General features: G+C 38.0%; 2 protein-coding genes across 3 annotated transcripts in view; one reads left to right on the forward strand and one right to left on the reverse strand.

The window, feature by feature from the left end:
- On the reverse strand, positions 1 to 18,267 carry paqr7a (progestin and adipoQ receptor family member VII, a). The gene is made up of 3 exons (XM_061897393.1): positions 18,185 to 18,267; positions 8,202 to 8,326; positions 1 to 4,585 (listed from the first exon to the last, which is right to left on the reverse strand). The coding sequence occupies exon 3, from the start codon at positions 4,553 to 4,555 to the stop codon at positions 3,491 to 3,493; it is 1,065 nt and encodes a 354-aa protein (XP_061753377.1). The 5' UTR covers positions 4,556 to 4,585; positions 8,202 to 8,326; positions 18,185 to 18,267; the 3' UTR covers positions 1 to 3,490.
- The window catches only part of tmem222b (transmembrane protein 222b), a 16,857-nt gene continuing 9,758 nt past the window's right edge, over positions 17,665 to 24,763 (forward strand). The window contains exons 1-2 of one of the 2 annotated variants that reach the window (XM_061897396.1): positions 17,715 to 17,855; positions 20,764 to 20,871. In XM_061897396.1, coding sequence (XP_061753380.1) covers positions 20,786 to 20,871 — 86 coding nt within the window. In that variant the 5' untranslated portion in view covers positions 17,715 to 17,855; positions 20,764 to 20,785. Of the gene's footprint in view, positions 17,856 to 20,763; positions 20,872 to 24,763 lie in introns of both variants that reach the window. The other variant, XM_061897394.1, reaches the window with a different exon arrangement.

A 24,763-nucleotide genomic window follows, 5' to 3' on the forward strand; every position in this document is an offset into this window, starting at 1 on the left:
TTTGATTGATTGATTGATTGATACTTTTATTAGTAGATTGCACAGTACAGTACATATTCCGTACAATTAACCACTAAATGGTAACACCCGAATAAGTTTTTCAACTTGTTTAAGTCGGGGTCCACGTTAATCAATTCATATTTAACACACAGTGATATACCTTCATTAATCATTTTATTTCAGGCACCTTTGTGGACAAAAAAAATAATAATAATAGAAAGTCTCATTTGTTACAATACTTACAAAGCATCACTTTTATAGTCACATACACTCCCTTTGCATGACTTGTAAACAAGATTAAAAAAAACATTTTGTCTTGCTCCTGATTAAGTGTCCTTGCTCAGGGGCACTCTGTGAAAAAGGCACACATTCCCACATTAGTGCTAATCACAGAAACATGATAGTACATCAATATGCAGATTGGGGTCCTGCAGCTGAACACTGCTTTAAAAGGTTGCTATGGAGACCAAACAAGCAGTGTGAGACAGCCAATCCCATTCCCCAATGTAAGCACTGCCCTCTGCACTGACTATAATAGCATAACATTATTTTATGTCGCCTTATATTGCACGGCCCCATACCACAGTGTCATGAGAATTACCCTTAAATGATGATCAAATATAATACTGTCGAGTTTTAACGCAACACAAACAAAAAGAAACTCGACATGGCTAGGGTTCAGCTGTTTTACATGTTGGCAAAATACACATTCATTTGTTGATGCGAGAGCCCGGGGCTGCATAGACTATCAAGGATCAAACATACTGTCAAAAGTTCCTTAATTATGCCAGCAGTAGAACCTGTTTTATCGCATTAAACTAAGCTGCAACATTTGCATGGCACATTTTCCCCATTTAAAAAGTATGGAGGTTAATTTGTGTTTCTATTTGAAAGTTGTTTTTAACACTGGATTTATGTAACTGCAATGTTTATGTTGTAATTTTTCAAATCAAATGTTTAAATTATGCTGACAATGTTATTGAATAAAATTTGTGTTTCAATATTCAGTGTGTGAAAAATAAATACATTAATAAAAAAAATCAGTTTATAACGGGTTTCCAAAGTGTGGCCCAATTTTAAAAATATAACAAAAAACACTAAAACGTGGAATAAAAGAGCAAACTGGTGTTATGTAATGAGAAATTATTGACATAACACAAAGCCGCCTTGCAGGCGTTTTTTTTTGTTTTTGTTCTTTTTTAAACTGTCATTGCTAAAAAAAATAATAAAAACCTGTAATTGAGAGAACGATCTAAAGTTGATCTAGAGAAAGTTGAAAGTAAAAACAACATACATTGGTGTATGACTTATTGGTAACACTTTTATGAGTGGGGGCTTTTTTATTTTTATTTTATTTTACTGTCATTATTAAAAAAAATAATATTGAATTGAAAGCAATGAACTAATAATTGAATAACTGAATTATTTACAAATGTAAGGCTCCAATTACTTCACTCAAATATTCAACTTTGATCATTCTTGTAGGTAAAACATTGCATATTTTGTGCTTTTCCTGTTAAACTTTATGTCATTGGACAGATCTGAAGTTGATCCATGGATATTTAAACATCGAAAGTAAAAAAAAAAAATACAATAATATACGACTTATTTTTACTTTAATGGCTGAAGCTATTTTGGGTACCCAGGACCTTTAACACACCAGAATTAAAGAAAGCCCTAAGGGTTATATCACATTGTATTGGTTTTGAAAATGAAAAATAGCAAAATGGCACATACACGCTTTCATTTGCCATTATGCCACTCAGTGAAAAAAGTTTGGACACTCTTCGCGTATAATAAAATTTGTAAAAAAAAAAAAAAAAACTTGTTTCTTTGAAACTCAAAACTTAATTCAGGTAAATTAAGACGGGAGCACCTTATTGGCTGGTTCTAAGTCAGGATGAAGTGAGTTTTGACATCTTGAGTTTTGACATTTTTCTGCGTTGAATTTTTACTCAATGAATTTTGAATAACTGATTTTTAAAACCATATATGTAAACTAACTGAATTTTTAAGCACACATTTTGCTCACAAATGCTTTTTCATTGTAAGCATGATGTGATGTATAAAAATTCAATTCACAAAATTCAAACACAAAAAATTCAGTTTCATAAATTCAGTGTGGAAAAAAAAAGCTTTTGCAATGAAGACACAAATTAATTACCATAAAAATGCACATTAAAAGAGTATGGCACAGAATTGTCCCCATGTAAATAGTACAGAGGTAATTTTTTGTCTTTATTGAGCTTTTTTGGGGCGGGACATCTAACTACATTTTTTGCGTTTTAATTTTGTGAATTTAATTTGGTTTAAATTTGCAAAATGTGTGTGTAAAAATTCAGTGTAAAAAAATAATTTTATAAAAATTCAGCTTCAAAACTCAAGACTCTCTGCAGGTAAATTAAGACGAAAGCACCTAAATGGCTGGTTCTAAGACAGGATCGATTGCTTCAGTCTTAATTTACTGAAAGTGAGTCTTGAGTTTCAAAGCAACACATTTTCTGGACCGAATTTTAAAACACTGTAGTTTGACGAGCCACATTTTTAAACACATATTTTGCTCACAAATTATTTTTCAATGGGGTCGCCGCTGGTGCCTATTTCAGCTACAAACGGGCGGAAAGCGGGGTACACCCTGGACAAGTCGCCACCTCATCACAGGGCAATGTGAGCATAATGTGATGTAAAACAAAACAAAAAAACAATTCACAAAATTTAAAGGCAGAAAAATCAGTTGCATAAATTTTGTGTCAAAAAAAAAAGCTTTTGTAATAAGGACACAAATTAACCTCCATAAAAAGGCACATTTTAACATAATGACATAGAATTGTCCCCATTCAAAAGGGCACATTAAAACACTACAGCTTTAAAAATAAACAAAATCCCCTCCAGATAATTTAATATGCATATTAGAATTCTAAATATTGTACCATGGCTTAAATTACAAGTACATCTACAGTCTGACAATTCTGGTCCTAGTTCATTTAAATAATTCAAAGTAATATAAATTACTGCGCTGACAGTGTCAGTAGGAAATACACAAAGCAGCCACAGATCTAATATAGTTAAAGTTAAAGTACCAAGGATTGTCTCACACACACGCGAGGTGTGGCGAAATCATTCTCTGCATTTGACCCATCACCATTGATCGCCCCCGGGGAGTGGAGGAGAGCAGTGAGCAGCATACCGAGTTGCATCGGTAAGTTTGCAATATTTTGGTGTGGAATTCAACCAAAATGTCCTGGCTAAATAAACTTCAAAAAGGTCAAACAATACTTGGGGTGCCAAGTTTGAAAGGTGATGATGACCATAGAAGCGGAAATGGAAAGATTCCTGCAACACACCGGTAGGTGAGTGTAGCTATGGCAACTGTGAGATGCGTTCAAAGGAAAAGGAAGACAATTTCCGGTTTGGACCTTAATAGATAGTGCAGGTGCACCTAATGATTGTACAGTAGTACCATTGAAAAAACAACAGTGTTGCTCCACTTTCATTTCAGCTTGGCCTGGCGGTCAAGCAAGCGTTTGGTTTTCCACAGCATGAAAGCGGCGATGAGGAGGCACACGAGCCAGGTGAGCACGTAGACGCCCGCCAGCAAGGCGGCGTCGCCGCTCCCGTGCAGTCGCTCATACACCTCCCTGCGGCCCATGTAGTCCAGGTGGGAAGCCTGGATCTGGAACATGGTGCAGCAGGACAGCAGCAGGTGGAAGAGCTGATGGCTCTGCCCCAGGATGTCACAGCGGCCTGGGAAGATGCGCTCCAGCACCGGGAAGGCGAAGAAGAAGGCACAGCCGATGAAGAAGCCGATGTGGCCCAGGTGGTAGATGGCGGCCGGGTCGTCCTGGCCCGCGGGCGTGGAAAAGAGTCTGTGCATGACGGGGCTGATGTCCCACATGTAGGCCAGGGAAGAGGGCGTCACCTGGCCGACTTTACGCACCCAACTTGGTAGCGAGTGGTTCCGATATTTACCGTAGCAGCAGCCTAAACACGAGCACCAGCTGAGAAGCACCGCCACAGGGATGAAGACGCGGTGCACTCGTGAGTAGAAGTCTTCCTCCACGGTGTAGTAATAGTGCACCACCACGCTCCCGTACTGGTACTGCGCCACGCCCACGTAGTCCAAAAAGAAGAAGGTGTAGTGACACAGCTCCGACTTACCGCCCAGCAGGTGAGCCACCACGCTGCACACCGTGTAGTTGATGGCTGACACGATGAGGACCAACAGAGGCCAGGAGTGACGGTCCCCGGCGAAGTCCACCATCTCCGCCGCTTGTCTCAGCTTCACCAAGAGGACCAGGAGCGCCAGCAGGTGAGTCCAGATGTTGACCGTCTCGTTGTGGCGCTGGAACGCGGACAGGAAGTAGTAGCGCCACCGCTGATGGAGGGGACGGTAGCCCGAGCGGACGAAGCGCTCCCTGAAGAACGGAGGGACATCGGCGTCTCGCACTGTGTTCGGCATGGACGGCGCCGCCTCGGCGAGCATGCGAGGCGCCTGCTTGATCTGCTGCAGGCTGATGAAGAGGCGGCCAATTCGGTCCATGGCGATGGTCGTCATGAGGGCAGGAGGCGGACTTGGGAAACAAGACTGAAAAATATGTGATCGACACCATCAGGGTGTGACAACTTGACGCTGATGCCAACATTTTGCAGGGTGTGCATGAGTGCGTGCGTGTGTGTGTTACGGACAGCTAAGCCCTGTCCGTCTGAGAGAAAGACACGCATTATTGACCTACAGTTAACAACTAAGTTATTTTACTTTGCCCTTTTCTGTGTTGAAGCAGCAAAAAAGGACAGTGTGTTAAATGAAGAGTTTCTGTCTCTGATAGTTGATATGATAATGTAACTGCATCATAAAGCCTACATGAAGTCCATGGTGTTCAGGGATGAATAGTCTCTCCTATTGCTATTGTACTATTATTTTCAGCTATAGTTACATTAATCATTTGTAATATAGCAGCCTAGTTTTGAATGGCAGGGTCCCTGCTATCACATGTTGATAAAAATATAACATTTACATAATACAACTCAATACAGTCTTCCCAAATACTGTAATAAATTAAGCATGATGAGTTGAGCATATGTCAGCATGTGGCCACACTTTGAACTTTTTTTTTCAAACGCTTATTGCAAACGCTTATTTACAGTAAGTCATTAATTTGACTTAGTCATTATTTTGTCTTAGTAAGTCAATATTTACTAAGTGAAAATAATGACATACTTAGTATCTCAGGTAACTAAGACTGTTTTGTTTTTACTTCACGGAAAAAATATGGAGATATATATCGTATATTGCCATTCAGCATACGGAGCGAAAAACAACCCAAAAAATGCTTTTTCAAGCGTCGCTTGAAACTACAGTCTGTAGTCTATTGCCGCCCCCCCCCCCCCAGGCAGCGATGTGATGGAGACGTCATGGTGGCAAAGGGCTGTTCCTTACACCCACCCAGCTCCTTCCACGTCCGTCCGTCTGTCCCCTGTCCCGGGCGACGCCCCCTTCCCAACGCCACCATAACTAACAAATATAATAGGGGAAATACATATACACTGATACACTGTACATACATATTACGCATATACTGGTGTATATACATGTATACAAACATGTAGATATTGATATAGATGTACATAAACACACACATGTATATATACGCATTTATCTGCATTTATACATACATACACACACACACATATATACAAACAAATATACACATATATACTGTACATGTATACAAAAATGTAGATATAGATATATATGTACATAAACACACACACACACATATATATATATATATATATATATATATATATATATATATATATATATACACACACACATACACATATACGAATGCATGTATACACACATATATACACATATATATAAACACACACACATGCATACACACACACTTATACATATACATACACACATATATATATATATATATATATATACATATATATACACACACATGTATACAAACATGTACATATAAATATATATGTACATAAACACACTTACATATATATATATATATATATATACATACACATATATATGCACATATACATATATATATACACACGTATATATAAACACACACATGTATATATACATACACGTGTGTATATATGCAGTATTGTTTTACATATAGGATTACAAATAAATCAACCAATAAAGAAATCCGCACAGACTTTAGACTTTCATCCATGCTGATTTGTTTATTCATTTCGTTCAAATCCATTGTGGTTGTGTAACAATGTGTAATCTGTAAATGGCAAAATCCTAACAAAAACTCTCTCACTCCACAAATAATTCTGACCTTATGGTAGCTATGCTCACGACAAAAACATTGATGGAAAAGAGTGTAAAAGTTGTGGTTAAATCCATGTTACCACTCAAATACATTCTTAATTGTATAATCACTCGCCATACAGTAATAGATGATATCTGTTTATTACTTGGGCCCTGCGATGAGGTGGCGACTTGTCCAGGGTGTACACAGCCTTCCGCCCGAATGCAGCTGAGATAGGCCCCGGCACCCCCCGCGACCCCAACAGGGTAGAAATGGATGGATGGATGTTTATTACCTGACACCTTCTATGTTAGCTACTTCTCTTTGTTTTTAATGTCTATTTTCTATTTTCTGCTGGTTTTACTCTCTATTTTACGCTGCAGCTGTCACATATACTGTAATATTGTACATGGTAATTGTTATATATTGCAGTGGTTCTCAAATGGGGGTACGCGTACCCCTGGGGGTACTTGAAGGTATGCCAGAGGGTACGTGATTTTTTTTTTTTTAATTCTAAAAATAGCAACAATTCAAAAATCCTTTATAAATATATTTATTGAATAATACTTCAACAAACTATGAATTTAAGTTCATAAACTATGAAAAAAAATACAACAATGCAATATTCAGTGTTGACATGTTCCATAAATATTGATGTTAAATATTTATTTTTTTGGGAAAAAAAGGTACATGAATCCAAATGGATCTCTATTACAATCCCCAAAGAGGGCCCTTTAAGTTGAGGATTACTTTTATGTGTAAAAATCTTTATTTATAATTGAATCACTTTTTGATTTTTCAACAAGTTTTTAGTTATCTTTATATATTTTTTTCCAAATAGTTCAAGAAAGACCGCTACAAATGAGCAATATTTTGCACTCTTATACAATTTAATAAATCAGAAACTGATGACATAGTGCTGTATTTTACTTCTTTATCTCTTTTTTTTAAACAAAAAATGCTTTGCTCTGATCAGGGGGTACTTGAATTAAAAAAATGTTCACAGGGGGTACATCACTGAAAAAAGGTTGAGAACCACTGATATATTGTATATATGACATAGACATAATATATCAGTATATATAATATACTGTACATATATTATGTAAGTATTGCGTACATATGTTATAATTTATATCGCTATATTTAGTCCATTTATACCTACATTGTCCTTTCCATCCTTACATTTTTTTAATCATTGTAACTGAGATACTTTGTGGAATAATTTCCCTCGTGGATCATTAAAGTTTGTCTAAGTCGAAGTCTAATTACTGCTATAAATGAGGTGTTGTAAAACTTGTGTCCAGTCGTGCACATTATTAAATTTTTTAAAACCATATTCTATTTTACTATGTAATTATTTTATTTGTCTAATTTGACATTTTAGTCATTTAAAAATGCATGCACAGAATAAACAGTAACTACTGATACATTAATTAAAATTCATCTTTTCTATTTGAATAATTAATTCATTAATGGTTGCACATATGTGACAAATAAATAATTTGTGATGATTTAGTCTTTACTAAGAGGACAAAGTATACATTCGTTTATTATTATTCTATTTTGATTTTGCAATTCCATAGGCATACCGATACCTACGAGTGACGTCACACTGACTCCGCCCCCTGCTCGAGAGACCGAAGTTGATTTGCAGGACTGAAATGAATATTTAATACGTTTTATTACTTCCCCCCCACCCCCAAGTTTTAAATCGAGCAAAGTAAGTCACCACGTTGTATAAAACGCCGGATAGTTCTTCCTGGTGAGAAGACTTGTTGTTAACATCAAACGTGAGTCATGCCCATTTAGTCGAATGAGGGGGGGAAAGTTCAGAAAAGTTCTTTCCCGCTTTCGGATCCTTTCAGAAGATAAAGTTTAGTCATTAGTAAATATTTCCCTCACCGTGTTGGCCGCCTTTCTTGCTCTCGCCGCGCCGTATGAAAACCTCCTGCTCGCAAGGTCTTCCTCCTCGCCCACTGGCCTCGATGGGAAATATGCAAAGATGAGTCTTTTGACGCGTCAAGTTTCTGAACGGAAAAGAACCGGAGGTTATGTGAAAAGTCGTAGAAAATAAAAGCATACGCCGGAACTCTAGTGTGGAGGAAATTCTTCGACTTGACAAAAACGTATTATTCTATCCCAGGGGTCACCAACTTTTTTGAAACCAAGAGCTACTTCTTGGGTACTGATTAATGCGAAGGGCTACCAGTTTGATACACACTTAAATAAATTGCCAGAAATAGCGAATTTGCTCAATTGACCTTTAATAAATACATCTATATATATAAAAAAAATGGGTATTTCTGTCTGTCATTCCGTCGTTCACTTTTTTTCCTTCTACGGAAGGTTTTTGGAGAGAATAAATTATTTAAAAAACACTTAATTGAATGGTTTAAAAGAGGAGAAAACACGAAAAAAAAATGACAGTTAAATTTTGAAACATAGTTTATGTTCAATTTTGACTGTTTAAAATTCAAAATTCAACCGAAAAAAATGAGGAGAAAAACTAGCTAATTCGAATCTTTTTGAAAAAATAAAAAAATGATTTATGGAACATTATTAGTTATTTTTCCTGATTGAGATTAATTTTAGAATTTTGATGACATGTTTTAAATAAGTTAAAATCCACTTTAAAGTAAGATTTTAATTTGATTCCACAGATTTTCTAGATTTGCCAGAATATTTTTTTTTAATTGTAATCATAATAAGTTTGAAGAAATATTTCACAAACGTTCTTCATTGAAAAAACAGAAGCTAAAATGAAGAATTAAATTAAAATGTATTTATCATTCTTTACAATAAAAAAAATATTTGAAAATTGATTTAAATTGTCAGGAAAGAAGAGGAAGGAATTTAAAAGGTAAAAAGATATATGTGTTTAAAAATCCTAAAGTCATTTTTAAATTTGTATTTTTTCTCTAAAATTGTCTTTCTGAAAGTTATAAGAAGCAAAGTAAAAAAAAAAAAAAAGAATTTATTTAAACAAACGACGACCAAATCTTTAAAATATTTTCTTGGATTTTCAAATTCTATTTGAGTTTTGTCTCACTTAGAGTTAAAAATGTCGAGCAAAGCGAATCCAGCTTGCTAGTAAATAAATAAAATTAAAAAATAGAGGCAGCTCACTGTTAAGTGCTGCTATTTGAGCTATTTTTAGAACAGGCCAGCGGGCGACTCATCTGGTCCTTACGGGCGACCTGGTGCCCACGGGCACCGCGTTGGTGACCCCTGTTCTATCCCCTATTGCAGTGGTTCTCAACCTTTTTTCAGTGATGTAACCCCTGTGAACATTTTTTTAATTCAAGTACCCCCTAATCGGAGCAAAGCATTTCTGGTTGAAAAAAAGAGATAAAGAAGTAAAATACAGCACTATGTCATCAGTTTCTGATTTATTAAATTGTATAACAGTGCAAAATATATCTCATTTGTAGTGGTCTTTCTTGAAATATTTGGAAAAAAAAGATATAAAAATAACTAAAAACTTGTTGAAAAATAAACAAGTCATTCAATTATAAATACAGATTTCTACACATAGAAGTAATCATCAACTTAAAGTGCCCTCTTTGGGGATTGTAATAGAGATCCACCTGGATTCATCAACTTCATTCTAAACATTTCTTCACAAAAAAAGAAATCTTTAACATCAATATTTGTGGAACATGTCCACAAAATATCCAGCTGTCAACACTGAATATTGCTTTGTTGCATTTCTTTTCACAGTTTATGAACTTACATTCATATTTTGTTGAAGTATTATTCAATCAATATATTTGTAAAGGATTTTTGAATTATTGCTATTTTTAGAATATTTTAAAAAAATCTCACGTACTCCTCGGCATACCTTCAAGTACCCCAAGGGGTACATATACCCCCATTTAAGAACCACTGCTCTATTGCCAGCAATTTTATTTTATTACATCCAAAAACTGCTCGCCCAAAAATGTTACTTCTGGTATTCCTGACTATACATTCTATACTGTGACCTTTTAAATTACAATTCCTTCATATTTCCTCCTGTAAATTATCAAAAGGTATACTTAAGTTTATTGTGTATTAGAAAACCCTGTTTCGATATGAGTTGGAAAATTATGTTAGATGCAAATATAAACAGAATAAAATGATTGGCAAATCATTTTCAACCCATATTCAGTTGAATATGCTACAAAGACAACATATTTGATGTTCAAACTGATCAACATTTTTTTTTTTTGCAAATAATCATTAACTTTAGAATTTGATGCCGGCAACACGTGACAAAGTAGTTGGGAAAGGTGGCAATAAATACTGATAGAGTTGAGGAATTGATTGATTGATACTTTTATTAGTAGATTGCACAGTTCAGTACATATTCCGTACAATTGACCACTAAATGGTAACACCCGAATAAGTTTTTCAACTTGTTTAAGTCGGGGTCCACGTTGATGCTCATCAAACACTTATTTGGAACATCCAACAGGTGTGCAGGCTAATTGGGAACAGGTGGGTGCCATGATTGGGTATAAAAACAGCTTCCCAAACAATGCTCAGTCTTTCACAAGAAAGGATTGGGCGAGGTACACCCCTTTGTTCACAACTGCGTGAGCAGTTTAAGAACAATGTTTCTCAAAATACAATTGCAGGAAATTTAGAGATTGCAACATCTACGGTCCATAATATCATCAAAAGGTTTAGAGAATCTGGAGAAATCACTCCACGTAAGCGGCATGGCCGGAAACCAACATTGAATAACCGTGACTTTGGTCTGACGAGTCCACATTTCAAATTGTTTTTGGAAATATTCGACATTGTGTCATCCAAACCAAAGGGGAAGCGAACCATCCAGACTGTTATCGACGCAAAGTTCAAAAGCCAGCATCTGTGATGGTATGGGGGTGCATTAGTGGCCAAGGCATGGGTAACTTACACATATGTGAAGGCACAATTAATGCTGAAAGGTACATACAGGTTTTGGAACAAGATGTGTTGCCATCTAAGCGCCATATTTTTCATGGACGCACCATTTTATTTCAGCAAGAAAATGCCAAGTCACATTCAGCACGCGTTACAACAGCGTGGCCTCGTAAAAAAAAAGTGCGGGTACTTTCCTGGCCCGCCTGCAGTCCAGACCTGTCTCCCATCGAAAATGTGTGGCGCATTATGAAGCATAAAATACGACAGCGGAGACCCCGGACTGTTGAACGACTGAAGCTCTACATAAAACACGAATGGGAAAGAATTTCCACTTTCAAAGCTTCAACAGTTTCCAAACATTTATTGAGTGTTGTTAAAAAAAAAGGTGATGTAACACAGTGGTGAACATGCCTTTTCCCAACTGCTTCGGCACGTGTTGCAGCCATGAAATTCTAAGTTAATTATTATTTGCAAAAAAACAAAATAAAGTTTATGAGTTTGAACATCGAATATCTTGTCCTTGTAGTGCATTCAATTGGATATGGGTTGAAAAGGATTTGCAAATCCTTGTATTCCGTTTATATTTACATCTAACACAATTTCCCAACTACCCTGCCTTCCGCCCGATTGTAGCTGAGATAGGCGCCAGCGCCCCCCGCGACCCCGAAAGTGAATAAGCGGTAGAAAATGGATGGACAATTTCCCAACTCAAATGGAAACGGGGTTTGTAGAAAGACTGCCTGTTTATTTTACATTTTTAATATTTCAATGTTTATTTCATAACACCGAAACCAAATTCTTAGAAAAAAAATGTAACAACAGAAAATGTAAATAATAAAAAAATCAGGATTTAAGAAGAAATAAAGAGCGTGATTTTTTAGGTTTGTATGTAACTCTCAAGCACATAGGCAGACGTGACAGAAGAAAAGAACAATTACAAAATCTGAGTGGTATTTGCTGGAAAGGGTGTTGGTTTTGACTGCGTTACATCAGGGCGACGGCACGGACGAGCTTTTCAGGCCATGTCAGTTAGGTTCAGTACCTGGAATTCTATAGCATTAACGTGTTGAACAAGTTCAGATGAATCCCTCTGAACTTAGTTTTGCAAATGCGCAACAAAAGCCATTACTGACGGGGACGGGAACATGTTGCAACATGTAAATGTGTCTCTTTTATTTAAATTTTCTGAAGAATATATGAAAATAAGGATGTTTAAGGTCACAACCTCTTTGCTAAGGTCTTACAAGGAAAGTGTACTTGCTTGGGAATATTGCCTCCCATTCACAATCCTTACGTAAGACAAGCACACATGTTTTTCTTAAAAGCATTCTAACCCGTAAATAAACACTAGCAAAAGTCAGCTCACAATGGCGGTAGTGGGATTCGCTCCATTCTGCCTATTAAGCGCTCTAAAAACCTCCATCAATGTTTTATATACAGCATATGTAAGTATTTTATTATTGTTTTTTTTTACAGACACATCCCAATGTTCGCCGTTTTCTTTGACAACAACAACACTACTGCTCATGGCAGACTTCATGATAGACTACTTTGGGACAAATGATGATACAGAACCTTACATTTTGGAGCCTGTATATACGGAAGGTGAGCTACAAGTTTTAGAAGTTAAATGATAAGCAGAGTGGCAGTATTACTAAGTGCTAAACAAGAAATACAAACTACGAATATAATAAAACAATCACTGTACAATGTCTACTCTCACAGGGATGCCGACTAATGGAATGTTTTATCTTCCCGTTTGGATGAAGACTTAACCATACTTATCATGCAGATTAAAAAAAAAAAAAAGAAACCAGCATCTTTTCATGTCTTTCTCGCCATCACTGGGTTGAAGTTAAATGTCAAAGTTGACCAACTTCTCGGTTTATGGCCACAACTTTCTGCTCTAGAAGTCAGATGCATGGATTTATAATCTAGATTTCACTTCTACCAACTCAGAGACGATGCAGCAGCTCAGCGGCTCAGTATGTCCATAGCTGCATAAGCCAGTTGCTGTGATTGCGGAACCGCTAAAAGTGGTTCCTCAGCTTTAGCGCTTATAATAACAATGTTTTGTATTGTGTTTTTGGTATGTTTAATGGATCTCAAGGTCTGCAATAAAGATTGATGATGATGATGAATATCGCTAATATCTGGTTGATACGCAGGTCACGAGATGCACTATTGGCAGGTTTTGGATGATTTTAGAGGGCTTCATAGGCACAATAGAGTACTCCCATTACCCTCGCTGTTAACCATATCTAACAACTCAGGATGCAAAATACAAATAAAAAACATGTATTCTTGTCTGACGTAGGGACTGAGAATTAAAGGCAAAATTCCAATTAAAGTCTGGTTCCTGTTTAAAGTGCAAGCATAACAAGAACAAAATGAACTATTTAGACTTAAATTAATTTTACTGGTTTGATGAATGAAATCACAAATTGGGCTATAACTCCATGTCAACAATGTTATTCTGCCCCGGTTTGACTTTTTACCAACAAGAGTACACAACTTTTTTTTTCTTTTTTTCTTCTGTTCCAAGTGTACATTCCGAAATGTGTTTCATTCCAAACAAGCCTGACACCTGACATTTCCCTTTGCAAACCTTTGACTGGAAAAGGATAGCGTGTTCTTTCTAGCGGCACATCTTCCACACTAATTGGGTTGAATGGCCCAGTCACATATATTGAGGTGGCATTTTGCGGAAGGATTCCCCAGAGCTCTCCTATATGGTGCCCACTGTGACTTCACATATTAATGTCCTTCTCTTTCTGCTGAGCACTTTGTTTTTGCTTTTTGTGCAATATATCACCTGTCACATCTAATGGGAGCCAGGATGGAGTACATGAGGCCCCGGCGGGTCCCATGGGCACGCCTTTGTTTCCAGTTGTAACGTAAGATAACGCTTCTGTTGCAACTTTCTACCCACGTTGTATTGAGCGGCTCCTTTTGTGTTGTTGAAGTATTTTAGGGACAACATGCAGAAAACATCAATAACTAAACAGTTAAAACATACAATTAGCGTCAAAAATGATACATTGCACCTAAACATATTGTGATATGGTTTCAGACATCACAAATAAACCCGTGCGATGTAACTACAGTATAATAACACCAATCCAACCAAATATTAATTGCAGTTAAGGTGCATTAAACTTACTGATACCCTAACTTTGTAATAACAAAAATGTGGTTATTGTACAGGGAGAACATTTTCAAATAAATAATCGGCTCATCTATATAGGGACACCGGAAGCTGCATATGTATAACGATGGTTGCATCTTTTTTTTTTTTAATTTGATTTTTTATTTATTTATTTTATAAACCTTTATTCATACATTGCAACATTCACAAACAATTGAGAAATAACAATATTAAAAACAAGTACAAACACAGTACAAAAGAGCGCCAGGGGATTGTAAACTCAAAGTAACTAAAATAAAATGTTATATATATATATATATATATATATATATATATATATATATATATATATATATATATATATATATATATATATATATATATATATATATATATATATGTATGTAGGTGTGGGAAAAAAATCACAAGACTACTTCATCGCTACAGATCTGTTTCATGAGGGGTTCCCTCAGTCATCAGGAGATTTTAATGGAAGCATTCACATACAATGGTTTATATAGAGCACAGAGTGGGTGGGTACAAGCAGGCGTAGGGTGTGGTGATTGGCTCATGTGTTACCTAGGAGGTGTTTCCGTTTGTGGCGGCATGTTGAAATGATTTCACTGCGCTTGTTGAGGGATGATAAATCTGGATGATATATAATAAACAGTTTCTCTTTTAAGCATAGGTTGCATCTTTTATTACCACTGTTGTAAGGTGAGCTGGATGCAAGAATTTGCCATGTTATTGAATATTCAACATGATTGTCTTTGAGGTTCCAAATGTGTTTGCTGAGTTCTGTAGAATTCTGCAAAGTCTGGTTTCTAAAGGAGGCGTTGTGATTATTCCAACTTGTTTTGAACGCTCCTTCGGTTAATCCTACGTACGTGTCGGATGTGTTAATGTCCTTGCGTATTACCTTTGCTTGGTAAACGACTGATGTCTGTAAGCACCTTCCGTTGAGAGGGCAATCAGGTTTCTTGCGACAGTTACATTCATTATTGGTTTCAGAGTCGTTTAGTCTGGGGGTAGGCAGTCCTTTTGCAATTGCTTTGTTGTGGTTTGAAATGATTTGTTGCATGTTATTCATACAGCTGTAGCTCAATTTAATGTTGTTCTTGTTGAATATTTTTCTTAGGGTGTTGCCTTTGGGGAAGTGTTTGTCGATCAGAGTGAGGAACTTGCGGCCGATGTTGGTTGAGACGTCTTTGCTGAATGGCGGATTGTACCAGATGATGTTGTTTCGTTTTCTGCTCTTTTTTGGTTGGTTTCCTGGAGTGGGTTTATAGGTGAGGGTGAAGTTGTATCCGCTTTCATCAAGTGCTTTCTGGTACGGGGGGGTTGCTTGGTCGAATTCAGCTTTGCTGGATGACAGCATCGATAGCCTTTTATTAATTCCGGTAGGTATTCTTTTCATCCACAACAGTACACCATGGCAAAAAAAGAACAATTCAACATTTGACGTTACTATGGGGAGTTTTGACGGAGCAGAAACGTGCGAACTCGTTGGGAGTTTCCTCCTCTCCCAGCTTGCTAGCCTCAACCTGAACCTTGGTATTTACCGTGATGACGGACTGGCAGTGTGCCGCGCCTCGCCAAGGAGCAGCGAGAACACCAAGAAGCGCATATGCCAAATCTTCAAAGAAAACGGCCTACGGATCACGATTGAAGCCAACAAGCAAACCGTCAACTTCCTCGACGTCACTTTCAACCTGAGAAATAACAGCTACCAACCATTCACGAAACCCAACACAACACTCCAATACGTGCACCATGACAGCAAACACCCACCCGCCACCACAAAAAGAATACCTACCGGAATTAATAAAAGGCTATCGATGCTGTCATCCAGCAAAGCTGAATTCGACCAAGCAACCCCCCCGTACCAGAAAGCACTTGATGAAAGCGGATACAACTTCACCCTCACCTATAAACCCACTCCAGGAAACCAACCAAAAAAGAGCAGAAAACGAAACAACATCATCTGGTACAATCCGCCATTCAGCAAAGACGTCTCAACCAACATCGGCCGCAAGTTCCTCACTCTGATCGACAAACACTTCCCCAAAGGCAACACCCTAAGAAAAATATTCAACAAGAACAACATTAAATTGAGCTACAGCTGTATGAATAACATGCAACAAATCATTTCAAACCACAACAAAGCAATTGCAAAAGGACTGCCTACCCCTAGACTAAACGACTCTGAAACCAATAATGAATGTAACTGTCGCAAGAAACCTGATTGCCCTCTCAACGGAAGGTGCTTACAGACATCAGTCGTTTACCAAGCAAAGGTAATACGCAAGGACATTAACACATCCGACACGTACGTAGGATTTACCGAAGGAGCGTTCAAAACAAGATGGAATAATCACAACGCCTCCTTTAGAAACCAGTCTTTGCAGAATTCTACAGAACTCAGCAAACACATTTGGAACCTCAAAGACAATAATGTTGAATATTCAATAACATGGCAAATTCTTGCATCCAGCTCACCTTACAACAGTGGTAATAAAAGATGCAACCCATGCTTAAAAGAGAAACTGTTTATTATATATCATCCAGATTTATCATCCCTCAACAAGCGCAGTGAAATCATTTCAACATGCCGCCACAAACGGAAACACCTCCTAGGTAACACATGAGCCAATCACCACACCCTACGCCTGCTTGTACCCACCCACTCTGTCCTCTATATAAACCATTGTATGTGAATGCTTCCATTAAAATCTCCTGATGATTGAGGGAACCCCTCATGAAACAGTTCTGTAGAGATGAAGTAGTCTTGTGATTTTTCCCACACTTACATACACACACACACATATATATATACATATACATATATATATATATATATGAAACAAAGTGCAAAGCCATAGGCTCACACAAGTTCAGTAAATCATTTAAATTTGTAACACAGCATTATCGTTTTCAAAGCTTTTTGGTTGTTAGAGGTGGAGAGTGTTTTAACGTACAGTTGTAATTATTTTTAAAGGCACAAAAAACAGGTCGGGTATTGAGACACTTACATTTATGAATATAAAACTTAAGCCAATACGATGCTTGCATCTGCCAGAAACGAAACAAAAAAGCAGTGACGCGTTAATGACTGATTCAAACTTCCGACAACATCCTTCAAAATAAGACAACATTCTCAACTGGCGGAATGATACACTTATTTTACACATTAAACACACGTTTGTTTGCATTTTATTTTAAGTAAAACATACAGAAAAATGTAGTCATTTATGTTAACAAAACATGATGTTCCCATTAAGCATTAACACGAGAGATTAATTTTATTTTGAATTTCACATCCCCGAGTGTATAACTCTGTGTTGCGTGTGAGGTATGTGACGTGGTTGTTGGTTGAAGTTCTGTTTCTCGTTGCTGGCTATGGCGGATGTTAACGAGAAAGAAACCATGAAGAACTATCACATAGCGTCGGAGAAAATCAACCCAGAGGCCTGTCGTTACCCTCATTGTATCGTCTGGACGCCCATACCCGTGTTGTCGTGAGTTGCCCACCACTGACTCTACTAAACACCCGGATGTAGGACCAAGGAAGTGATGTTAGCTCAGCTGGTTAGCAAGCGAGCACACAACCCTGTGACTAATTCACATTTATCATAAAATCTTAATATCATTATGTATTTTATGTGTGTAAAGCTTTGTTCCAAGTGAGTATATATTAGCATTTGGAATAGCTGTTATTATTATGATATCTGTAAATCTTAAATTACGGAGGGATTATGCTGACTAAACACTCAATTTTGTCAACTCTTGACTTGGTATTAATTCCTTTTGTGTAAAATAGTTACGGCAGATTGCGTCAAAATGTTACCTTCAAAGAGTAAAAAGGAAGTTGGCATTGAATTATTCAATGTTCTACAGCTTCCGGTAACCCCGGAAGTGCCCGCGTCCTACCTTTTATAGGTATGTGACAAATAATGCATAGGTATGTGACAAAAAATGTCCAAATGCTAAATGTCATAAAGCAATTTGAAATACCGTCCATCCATCCATCCATTTTCTACCGCTTATTCCCTTTTGGGGTCACGGGGGGCGCTGGCGCCTAACTCAGCTACAATCGGGCGGAAGGCGGGAAACACCATGGACAAGTCGCCACCGCATGGCAGGGCCAACACAGATAGACAGACAACATTCACACTCACATTCACACTTTAGGGCCAATTTAGTGTTGCCAATCAACCTAACCCCGTATTTCCTTGAATTGCCGCCGGGGCGCTAATTAATTTAAAACCTCTTCTCACTCCTGCGCTTACCAAAGGCATGCGGTAAAAGTAAGCATGCGCTAATTATTTTAAAACCTCTTCTCACTCCGGCACTTACCAAAGGTATGCTGTAAAAAATTGAGTGTGATGTATCACTCCGGCACTTACCAAAGGTATGCAGTAAAAAATTGAGTGTGATGTAAGCTTAGACCTTAAATCCTACTGAATAGCTCTTAATCTTCTTCCCTTTATGCCATTTCAAATTACCGGTATTGAAATCAGCCTCCTCCATTTTGAAAATGATGACAAGGAAAGTGTCACGAGTTTGACCAGGCGGTAATACTAAGCATGCGCTAATTATTTTGGGAAGCGAGTTTGATCCGGCAGTAATTCAAGGCAGGCGCATACTATATGCCCTGTGGCAATTCAAGGAAATACGGTAGCTGTTATTATTATTATATTTGTAAATCTTAAATTACGGAGGGATTATGCTGACTAAACACTTCATTTTGTCAACTCTTGACTTGGTATTAATTCCTTTTGTGTAAAATAGTTACTGCAGATTGCGTCAAAATGTTACCTTCAATTAGTAAAAAGGAAGTAGGCATCGAATTATTCAATGCTCTACAGCTTCCGGTAACCCCCGGAAGTGCCCGCATCCTACCTTTAATTCAATTTAGTGTTGCCAATCAACCTAACCCCGTATTTCCTTGAATTACCGCCGGGGCGCTAATTAATTTAAAACCTCTTCTCACTCCTGCGCTTACCAAAGGCATGCGGTAAAATTGAGCATGCGCTAATTATTTTAAAACCTCTTCTCACTCCGGCACTTACCAAAGGTATGCAGTAAAAAATTGAGTGTGATGTGAGCTTACACCTTGAATCCTACTGAATAGCTCTTAATCTTCTTCCCTTTATGCCATTTCAAATTACTGGTATTGAAATCAGCCTCCTCCATTTTGAAAATGATGACAGGGGGAAGTGTCACGAGTTTGACCAGGCGGTAATACTAAGCATGCGCTAATTATTTTGGGAAGCGAGTGTGACCCGGCAGTAATTCAAGGCAGGCGCAAACTATTTGCCCTGCGGCAATTCAAGGAAATACGGTAGCTCTTATTATTAATATATTTGTAAATCTTAAATTACAGAGGGATTATACTGACTAAACACTCCATTTTGTCAACTCTTGACTTGGTATTAATTCCTTTTGTGTAAAATAGTTACTGCCGATTGCGTCAAAATGTTACCTTCAATTAGTAAAAAGGAAGTAGGCATCGAATTATGTCTTACAGCAATTTGAAATACCGTATTTCCTTGAATATCCGGCACTAATTAATTTAAAACCTCTTCTCACTCCTGCGCTGACCAAAGGCCTGCGGTAAAAGTAAGCATGCGCTAATAATTTTAAAACCTCTTCTCCGGCACTTACCAAAGGTATGCAGTAAAAATTGGAGTGTGACGTAAGCTTAGACCTTAAATCTTATTGAATAGCTCTCAATCTTCTTCCCTTCATGCGATTTCAAATTACTGGTATCAGGGATGGGAATTTTCCGCGGATCCGCGGAATTCCGTCGATTTTGGCGCCGCCAGGGTCATTTATAAAATAAATGCCAATGTGTGAAGGCACCAGATTGGCTAGCTCTACTATCAGCTGACGACATCAACCAATGACATTGCCCGTTATAGGCGTCTGCACGCGTGGTTTGCCGGCAATATCTAGTCCCTGATCCTCAATTATTGTGAGCGTTTCTGAACTCGTATTCTGTTTATATTGGTTGTGTTTATCGGCGACTAATCTGGAAAGAAAACACAGTAGCTCTCAATTAACACGTTTTTTTTTATTGACAAAACAGTTTCAGACATGGTGAAGCTTATTCAAGATAGGAAAGCTTCATTAGCGAAAGATATCGATAAGGGCGTGAGAAACAAGTGGAACTGTGCATGGCTCAATATATCTATCAAACTGAAGGTGAAGATTAACAACAATATCGTAGAAGTAGACAAACTGATCAGCGATTTCATTGCAAAGTGCGATGAACCGGGATGTGCTCAGTGCTTATATTGCAAGTACATTGTGAACTATGGATCTCGGGGAAAGGTGGCACTCTTTGACCACGCGAAATCGGCAAGGCATCTAAGTAAAGTGAGTTTACGGAGAAGTAATTTTTCACTGGGATCTGCCTTCAAGCTGAAGTCAAACATCGTCACAAATGCAGCCTCAAATCAACTATCGAAGCCTCCCACCTCCGACTTGGCTCCTCTCACACCAATCTACGACAGACGAGTCCATTCAGAGGTACAATACAAGATCTTATGTATTTCAAAATTTTTATATTTTGAATTCTGGTTAATCCATTTGTAGGCCTATTTTTGTCTATAATCCAAAAGTGTGCAAGAATATGATATATGTGTAAACTTGTATACATACATTTCATCACATTATTATCATCACATATTTGCTAATAAATGTGAAATTTTGGTCAGGAGAATGTTAGATTTTGACTCAAAATAGCAGGAAATGCATCCTAAGCTAACATAGATTTCAAAATGTTTATGGGGGGGCATGCCCCCAGACCCCCCTAGCAGGCGAGTGCACCATGTGCACTTGGGTGCGGCCTTCCGCAAAGCGGTGTTTTAGGATTAAAAACATTTCAGCTGATTTTGCAAATCTTCATTCCCATCCCTGTTTATAAATAAATAAAAGAAATAGTTGAATTTCCGACAGCACCTATCAAATACACAGTAATAAAAACACAGTTGTTCTACTAACTGTACTGTGCTTGCTGGTTACAAAAAAAAACAGCAACAACAGCTGTGCGGCCTTCCGCAAAGTGGTGTTTTAGGATTAAAACATTTTCAGCTAATTTTGTAAATCTTCATTCCCGTCCCTGTGGTATTGTAATCAGCCTCCTCTTTTTTTTAAATTAAGACAGGGGAAGTGTCACTCGTGATGTCACGAGTTTGACTAGGCGGTAATACCAAGCATGCGCTAATTATTTTAGGAAGCGAGTTTGACCCGGCAGTAATTCAAGGCAGGCGCATACTATATGCCCTGCGGCAATTTCAAGGAAATACGGTACCTTGGAAAAAAAAACGTTGCAATGATACTTGGTGCCATTGTGATAAGCAAAATATCACTGGATCTAAGAATTTTTGAAGTTCAAGGATCAAGCGTTTTTTTGTTTTTAAATTATCCATAAAGACAATAAAGAAATGTGTGACCTATAATTTGGAGAATTAACTCCAAAACCTTGCTTCACGGTGGAAGAGGGGTTAGTGCGTCTGCCTCACAATACGAAGATTCTGAGTAGTCCTCAGTTCAACCCTGGGCTCGGGATCTTTCTGTGTGGAGTTTGCATGTTCCTTCCGTGAATGCGTGGGTTCCCTCCGGGTACTCCGGCTTCCTCCCACCTCCAAAGACATGCACCTGGGGTTAGGTTGATTGGCAACACTAAATTGGCCCTAGTGTGAGAATGGGAGTGTGAATGTTGTCTGTCTATCTGTGTTGGCCCTGCGATGAGGTGGCGACTTGTCCAGGGTGTACCCCGCCTTCCGCCCAATTGTAGCTGAGATAGGCACCAGCGCCGCCCGCGACCCCAAAGGGAATAAGCGGTAGAAGATGGATGGTTTAAGTTAAGTAACTCAAAGAAAATACATTTATGTAAAAAATAACAACTTGATTAATTAGCCAATTTATTTACATAAATTAGTTTTGTTTTTAAATCATCCATAAAGACAACGAAATGTGACCTATAATTTGGAGAATTAACTTCAAAATTCATAGCGCCTTTATTAGTCATTAATGCATGAAATAAAAAGCAAATAGTTTACGTTAACTGAAAAACATAACTATGGAAAAAATAACAACTTGATTAATTAGCCAATTTATTTACATTAATTAGCACTGTTACAATTAACGGGAAAAAGCTGGAATTTCCATATTTCCTGGAATTGTTTCAAGTGGGGTTTTCAAAACATACCTTTTGAAAGGGTAATCTATTTTCATTAAATATAATCAATTATTTAATCAATCAATTGAAATTCCCTATAAATGTAGGATTTTTTGAGGCAGTTTTGTTAACAAATTATACCTTAGAGGAGTTCAATAAAATGATCAATTGATTTCATGCAGTGTTGTCACTATGACAATGTCCACATAGAGGGCATCAGCGCCAAGAGCAAACTAATCCTACGGCACAGACCAGGAATCTCAAACTCAATTCACATGGGGGCCGCTGGAGTTTGAGCCGCATCAGGTATTTCACAAGAAAAGCTCTGATAAAAAAATTCCAATCATCTCAAATTTCTTTATTTTTGTTTTTCTAACACAAAATAAGATGAAAAATACATAACAAATTGGGAATTGACAAGAAAAAAGTAAATAAATGACTCGGGATGTAAAGTATGTTTTAACTCCACTTGATGTCACTGTCGTGTCGATGCACATAATTTCCGCTTCTTTTTGCCGGATAACAACCTAGTAGAAGTTTCCTTTGTTTTCCGCACGCAATGTTCATGTTTTTCATGATGCCATTAACTCCATGGCATTTGTAAATGTTAGAAAGTACCGGGATAGTGAGCGCATAAAAACGACAGCTTCCGGAGTGTTTGTTAAAGTTAAAGTTATTAAGGTACCAATGATTGTCACACACACACTAGGTGTGGTGTATTTTGTTCTCTGCATTTGACCCATCCCCTTGATCACCCCCTGGGAGGTGAGGGGAGCAGTGGGCAGCAGCGCTGCCGCGCCCAGGAACACTTTTTGGTGATTTAACCCCCAATTCCAACCCTTGATGCTGAGTGCCAAGCAGGGAGGTAAGGGCTCCCATTTTTCTAGTCTTTGGTATGACTGATAACGGTTTGTTGTCCGCTGAGCTGTTGTAATTGTTGTCATAGAAACCAAAAAAATGACATCAATTAATTGTTAATTGAGTGAAGCAATGTAAGTAAAAAAATAATGACGCAGAAATAATGGTGCGGGTTATGGGGGACTGATATTGCAGACGGACATCGTTGCTATGTGACAGTAGCTGTGTCCCAATTCAGGGTTTGCATCCTTCGAAGGACCCAGCCTATGCGGTCGACAAAGTGTGGGTTCTAGCGAGAGTTCCCCAGCAGCGGCTTGAGCGATACGAATTGGGACAGCCGAACCTACGGGACACTTCCTGGTCAAGTCAGTTGTCCCCGCCCTTACATTTACGTCACGTATCTGCTGCTCAGTCGCACAAAGTTAAAAAATGGTTAATTTAAAAGAAGGATGTCAAATTATTTTGCGTTCTCTTGGTCCTGTACCTTATTTATTTTAATAGCTACCGGCACTGTCTGATTTTCCTGCGGTTAGAGACGACCAATCATGGGAGATGGAGTGTCACCTGTTAAAGTTGTTATTCCAAATTATTGGTTAATGATGGATTTATTTTCATGCTTGTTAGATTAGATTAGATTAGATTAGATAGTACTTTATTCATTCCTTCAGGAAAATTAAAATTTTCAGCACAATCCCATTCAAGATCAGACAAACATTACAGGGAGACAGAACAGGATTGCTGACGGGTCTGCCGGCTTCCAGCGCCCCTTACAAAAAAGGTGAGATGCGGGTAAGATTAAAATAAAATAAAATAAAAATAAAATAATCGGTCTAAGCCTGGGCCCTGGAGAGGGTGTCCCAACTGAGGCCAAGGGACCAATAACAACAACAACAACTCATAGCCATAATACACATCCCTCTCACATGTGTGTAAGAAGTGGATCATGTACCTCACAGTCCACTATACAGCAACACCACACCATCTTACTTTATTTATGTGGGATTCACAATTGACGTACTGGTAATTTTCCAATCTTGTCAATTTGCTCGCATTGTAGCCAGTAATAGTAAAGGGGACGGTGTAGCGCAGTTGGGAGAGTGGCCGTGCCAGCAACCCCAGGGTTCCTGGTTCGATCCCCACCTTCTACCAACCTCGTCACGTCCGTTAAGTTCTTGAGCAAGACACTTCACCATTGCCAACCTCTTTGATCATTGTGCAATGGAGATAAGAAGGTCAACGACCGATTGTCACATACCTACCTTGCATTCATTATGGTAGGATAGTATTTGTTAATGAGTGTTTGCATAGTATGTGCTCTACCTACCTCTATAGATTATTATTTCATGGCATAATGACAGTGAAATCCATGCTCCAATGTGT

The sequence above is a fragment of the Nerophis ophidion genome, linkage group LG04, assembly GCF_033978795.1.
Source record: "Nerophis ophidion isolate RoL-2023_Sa linkage group LG04, RoL_Noph_v1.0, whole genome shotgun sequence".
Lineage (NCBI taxonomy): Eukaryota > Metazoa > Chordata > Actinopteri > Syngnathiformes > Syngnathidae > Nerophis > Nerophis ophidion.